Here is a 6,240-nt window from a genome sequence, read left to right on the forward strand (position 1 = left end):
TGTCCCATTCATATAATATCCAACAAATGTCCCATTTATATAATATCCAACAAATGTCCCATTTATATAATATCCAACAACTGTCCCATTTATATAATATCCAACAACTGTCCCATTTATATAATATCCAACAACTGTCTGCGACTCACTATGGGTACATAATATACTTTGTGTTAATATAAATCCCTCGTTTGATGATAGGTCAGCCAGTGAAAGTACCGTCCGACCCTCGAAAGGTAGTGCCTTCACTGGCTGTTCTAACACCAGCTCGTGAGTTATCCTTTAGATAATCGGCACATGTATAGACGGGAGGTTAATCTTTGGTAGCGGTTATAGACATATGCTATCTCTTATAATCTAAGAAATCAAGTTAAATCCGTGTAGCATTCATAGACAGAATGCAATAAAATAAGTCAGAGGACATCGCTCTATTACATTTATAGACAATGTTTTGGAATGTGACATCCTATGCAATGCCTGAAATAAATAAACATTCAAGTGCTGTGAAATAAAGACTTTTTTTATCGGGCCTATCAAATGTTAATTATTTTCAAAAAGGAAATTCGCAAAATTTGTATACTTTCATAATGAATGGGCAACTTGTTTCAAGCATGATTAACAATCCCAGCAATTAATGTATTTTCTTTAATTCAGTAAATCTTACAGGGACATTTGCCACCATGTTATTTTTCTAATTCTTCATAAATTAACTAAGAATTGCCAATGTGAGTAAATTTTTGACACATAAGAAAAAGCATTCTTATCCTAAATAAAAAACATTCTGGGAAAGGTGACCTCTGCTTTATTTTGATAAGGTCTTGGGCATCTCAATGGTCTCAATCACATTATAGAAACCTACTAAGCTATCGAACTACCATACACATTTACAGTAATGCGATTTTGTTGTCAGGGCGCTAGCCCATCATAAAAGAGGCTCCATAAGCACTGTCACCTGGCATCAAAGTTGTAGAATAGAGCATTTAATTTTGCTTTGCTACCATATATAAGATTCATTTTATTTCTTAGAATATACTTTCTAGTCAACTTTCTTACCACACTCAAACCAACGTATCTAGATAGTGTGCATAATTATCAAGGTACCAACATAACATTCATTCTTACAAGAGGTACCCGTTAAAGAATTTATCAGTTTTAGCCGAACGTTGTAAATGAGTATTATTTTAGTGGTTTTATATACGCCTTCTCCTTCCGGTGTATTTCTATCTATATTTTATATACGTCTTCTACTTCCAGTGTATTTCTATCTATATTTTATATACGCCTTCTCCGTCCGGTGTATTTCTATCTATGTTTTAGATACGTCTTCTCCTTCAGGTGTATTTCTATCTATATTTTATATACGCCTTCTCCGTCCGATGTATTTCTATCTAAGTTTTATATACGCCTTCTCCTTCCGATGTATTTCTATCTATGTTTTTATATACGCCTTCTCCGTCCGATGTATTTCTATCTATGTTTTATATACGCCTTCTCCGTCCGGTGTATTTCTATCTATGTTTTAAATACGCCTTCTCCGTCCGGTGTATTTCTATCTATGTTTTATATACGCCTTCTCCTTCCGGTGTATTTCTATCTATGTTTTATATACGCCTTCTCCTTCCGGTGTATTTCTATCTATGTTTTATATACGCCTTCTCCGTCCGGTGTATTTCTATCTATGTTTTATATACGCCTTCTCCGTCCGATGTTACGGGTTGGCTCAACATATGTGTTAATATTACATATAATAATCACAGTCTGACAGAACAAACCATATTTCTATGAAAATATATTTTATATATTGCTTTGTTTTGAATATATGTGACGATCGAGATGATATACAATGTACATGCTTTTTTTCATATCGATCGTTACAATGTATGACTGAACACGACACAGATTGGATTACAAACCGATCGGTACATTATGATACCATAACAATACTGATTGATTTATAATACCATGTGACAGTACGAAATGGTTTTGTGTAATCAAGTATAAGACGAACGCACATTATCTTAATGTATTCGGTCTTTCATTTTTATATGATGGGTATACGTATTATCGAACACATTTTGGGGCCAAATTCAAATTAACACCAAGTACTGTACATTATATTAGAAAAAAAAAATATACACGGCAAAATATCGACCATGGAAAGTTCTTCTCCTCCGTTCCTTTTCCAAAATCTATCCAAACCACCAGATCCCTAAAAATGGAAAAATACAAAATCCCATGCACAGTTACATATATGTAATGGATAGAGGATCAAGATAAAAATACAAGTCAAAAACATCACAATAAATAAACTAGAATATTCGAACCGAAATAACAAATACAATCCCAAGATTTGATCTTGTGGTAATATTATCCAGAAAACTCTAGGCATTCCTGTGGGAACAAACATTGACCATCTTCTGGTCAACTGGGGTTTTATGAGGCTGAATTAAATGATGAATTTCGACGACGTGGTGTCTTTGTATAACAAGACCAGGTCGATTGTATAAATCCCCGTGAGATTAGCATCAAGATATGTATTGACCAGGTCGATTGTATATATCCCCGTGGGATTAGCATCAAGATATGTATTGACATCGTCGATTGTATCAATTCCCATGAGCTTATCATCAAGATATGTATTGACCAAGTCGATTGTATATATCCCCGTGAGCTTAGCATAAAGATATGTATTGACCAGGTCGATTATATAAATCCCCATTAGCTTAGCATAAAGATATGGATTGACCAGGTCGATTTTATATATCCCCGTGAGCTTAGCATCAAGATATGTATTGACATGGTCGATTGTATCAATTCCCATGAGCTTAGCATCAAGATATGTATTGACCAGGTCGATTGTATAAATCCCCATTAGCTTAGCATCAAGATATGTATTGACCAGGTCGATTGTAAAAATTCCCATGAGCTTAGCATCAAGATATGTATTGACCAGGTCGATTGTATATATCCCCGAGCTTAGCATCAAGATATGTATTGACAAGGTCGATTGTAAAAATTCCCATGAGCTTAGCATCCAGATCTGTATTGACCAGGTCGATTGTATAAATCCCCATTAGCTTAGCATCAAGCTATGTATTGACCAGGTCGATTGTATATATCCCCGATCTTAGCATCAAGATATGTATTGACCAGGTCGATTGTATAAATCCCCATGAGCTTAGCATCCAGATCTGTATTGACCAGGTCGATTGTATAAATCACCATTAGCTTAGCTTCAAGCTATGTATTGACCAGGTCGATTGTATATATCCCCGATCTTAGCATCAAGGACAGTACAAGCTTTTCTACTGCAGACGATTTCCTCGATCGTTATGTACAACATATTCAACAGTGACTACTTACAACTTTGCTGATCAACAAGAGGGGTGATTTCGACCTTCTCGATTGTGATCTTTCTATTTACTGATAGTAAGATTCCTGATAAGGGTTACCCTGGTACCAGTCTGTTTAGACGTAGTACTAGTACCGGTCTGTTTAGACATAGCACTGGTACCGGTCTGTTTAGACGTTGCACTGATACGAGTCTGTTTAGAGGTTACACTAGAAGCAGTATTCTTAAACGTAGCACCGCTACCGGTCTTTGCGTATGTTACTCTGGTACCGGTCTCTTTAGATGATAAACTCTTACCAGTCTGTTAAGAGGTGACACTGGTACCAGTCTGTTAAGAGGTGACACTGGTACCAGTCTGTTTAGACGTAGCACTGGTACCAGTCTGTTTTGAGGTTACACTGTTACCAGTTTAATTAGACGTAGCACTAGTACCGGTCTGTTTATCGGTTACACTGGTATCAGTCTGTGTAGATGTTCCAATGGTAACGATTTTTTTAGACGTAGCACAGGTATCGGTCTTTTAAGATTTGACACTATCACCGGTCTATTTAGATATTATACTGGTACCAGTCTATTTAGACATAGCACTGGTATTGGTCTGTTTAGACATAACAATGGTATCGGTCTGTTTGGACGTAGCACTGGTACCAATCAGTTTAGATGTAGCACTGGTACCGGTCTGTTTCGACGTAGCACTGGTACCAGTCTGTTTCGACGTAGCACTGGTACCAGTCTGTTTAGAGGTTGCACTGGTAACGGTCTGTGTATACGTAGCACTGGTACCGGTCTGTTTAGACATAGCAATGGTACCAGTTTATTGAGACGTAGCACTGATACCGGTCTGGTTAGTACTGGTCTGTTTAGATGTAGCACTGGTACCTGTCTGTTTAGATGTAGCAGTGGTACCGGTCTGTTAAGATGTTACACTGGAACCGGTTTGTTTAGATGTTACACTGGAAGCAGCCTGTTTTGAGGTATCACTTGTACCGGTCTGTTTAGACGTAGCATTGATATAGGTCTGTTTATACGTAGTACTGGTACCAGTCTGTTTAGACGTAGCACTGGTACCGGTCTGTTTAGACGTCGCACTGGTACCGGTATGTGGCATAGCAATGGCACCAGTTTATTTAGACGTAGCATTGGTACCGGTCTGTTTAGATGTAGCATTGGTATCGGTCTGTTTAGACGCAGCACTGGTAACGGTCTGTTTAGATGTAGCACTGGTACTTGTCTGTTTAGACGTAGCACTGGTACCAGTCTGTTTAGACGTAGCATTGGTACCAATCTGTTTAGACGTAGCACTGGTACCGGTCTGTTTAGACGTAGCACTGGTACCAGTCTGTTTAGACGTAGCACTTGTACCAGTCTGTTTAGAGGTTGCACTGATACTGGTATGTTTAGACGTAGCACTGGTACCGGTCTGTTTAGACGTAGAACTGGTACTGATCTGTTTAGATGTTGCAATGGTACCGGTCTGTTTAGACGTAGCACTAGTACCGGTCTGTTTAGACGTATAACTAGTACCGGTCTGTTTACAATTTGCACTGGTACCAGTCTGTTTAGTTGTAGCAATGGTACCAGTCTGTATAGACGAAGCACTGGTACCGGTCTGTTTAGAGGTTGCAATGGTACCGGTCTGTTTAGACGTAGCAATAGTACCGGTCTGTTTAGACTTTGCACTAGTACCGGTCTGTTTAGACTTTGCACTGGTACCAGTCTGTTTAGATGTTGCACTGGTACCAGTCTGTATAGACGTAGCACTGGTATCGGTCTGTTTAGAGGTTGCACTGGTACCGGTCTGTTTAGACGTAACACTGGTACCGGTCTGTTTTGACGTAGCACTGGTACCGGTCTGTTTAGACGTAGCACTAGTACCAGTCTGTTTAGATGTTGCACTGGTACCAGTCTGTATAGACGTAGCACTGGTACCGGTCTGTTTAGACGTAGCACTTGTATCAGTTTATTGAGACGTAGCACTGGCTCCGGTTTTTTTTAGATGTTACAATGATACCGGTCTGTTGATATGTTATACTGGTACGAGTCTGTTTTGAGGTAAAAATGGTACCGGTCTGTTTAGACGTAGCATTGGTATCGGTCTGTTTATACGTAGTACTTGTACAAGTCTGTTTAGACGTAGCACTGGCACCAGTCTGTTTAGAGGTTGCACTGGCACCAGTCTGTTTAGATGTAGCACTGGTACTGGTCAGTTAAGACGAAGCACTGGTACCGGTCTGTTTAGATGTTACACTAGTACCGAATTGTTTACACGCAGAACTGGTACCAGTCAGTTTAGATGTAGCACTGGTACCGGTCTGTTTAGACGTAGCACTGGTACCGGTCTGTTTAGACGTAGCACTTGTAGTGATAACGGTCTGTTTAGACATAGCAATGGTACCAGTTTATTAAGACGAAGCACTGGTACCGGTCAGTTTAGATGTAGCACTGGTACCAGTCTGTTTAGACGTAGAACTGGTACCGGTCAGTTTATATGTAGCACTGGTACCGGTCCGTTTATACGTAGTACTGGTACCAGTCTGTTTAGACGTAGCACTGGTACCGGTCTGTTTATACGTCGCACTGGTACCGGTATGTGGCATAGCAATTGTACCAGTTTATTAAGACGTAGCATTGTACCGGTCTATTTAGACGTAGCACTAGTACCGGTCTGTTAAGACGTAGCACTAGTACCGGTATGTTTAGACGTAGCACCAGTACCGGTCTGTTTAGACTTTGCACTGGTACCGGTCTGTTTAGAGGTTGCACTGGTACCAGTCTGTTTAGATGTAGCACTGGTACCGGTCTGTTTTGAGGTAAAAATTGGTACCGGTCTGTTTATACGTAGTACTTGTACAAGTCTGTTAAGACGTAGCACTGGTACCAGTCTGTTT

General features: G+C 39.5%; 1 protein-coding gene across 1 annotated transcript; it reads right to left on the bottom strand.

Annotated features, from left to right (window-relative positions):
- Positions 1-4,475: 4,475 nt before the first annotated feature.
- On the bottom strand, positions 4,476-5,736 carry LOC110441402 (serine-rich adhesin for platelets-like). The gene is made up of 2 exons (XM_021484525.1): positions 5,599-5,736; positions 4,476-5,285 (listed from the first exon to the last, which is right to left on the bottom strand). The coding sequence occupies exons 1-2, from the start codon at positions 5,734-5,736 to the stop codon at positions 4,476-4,478; spliced, it is 948 nt and encodes a 315-aa protein (XP_021340200.1).
- Positions 5,737-6,240: the final 504 nt, after the last annotated feature.

Source organism: Mizuhopecten yessoensis, unplaced genomic scaffold, assembly GCF_002113885.1.
Source record: "Mizuhopecten yessoensis strain PY_sf001 unplaced genomic scaffold, ASM211388v2 scaffold1853, whole genome shotgun sequence".
In the NCBI taxonomy this organism is placed as follows: domain Eukaryota; kingdom Metazoa; phylum Mollusca; class Bivalvia; order Pectinida; family Pectinidae; genus Mizuhopecten; species Mizuhopecten yessoensis.

Coding starts and splice junctions, on each gene's coding strand:
- LOC110441402 (XM_021484525.1), bottom strand. CDS start 5,736: ATGTCTAAACAGACCGTTATCACTACAAGTGCTACGTCTAAACAGACC. Junction 5,286..5,598: donor GTAAACAATTCGGTACTAGT/GTAACATCTAAA, acceptor ACGTCTAAACAG/ACCGGTACCAGTGCTACGTC.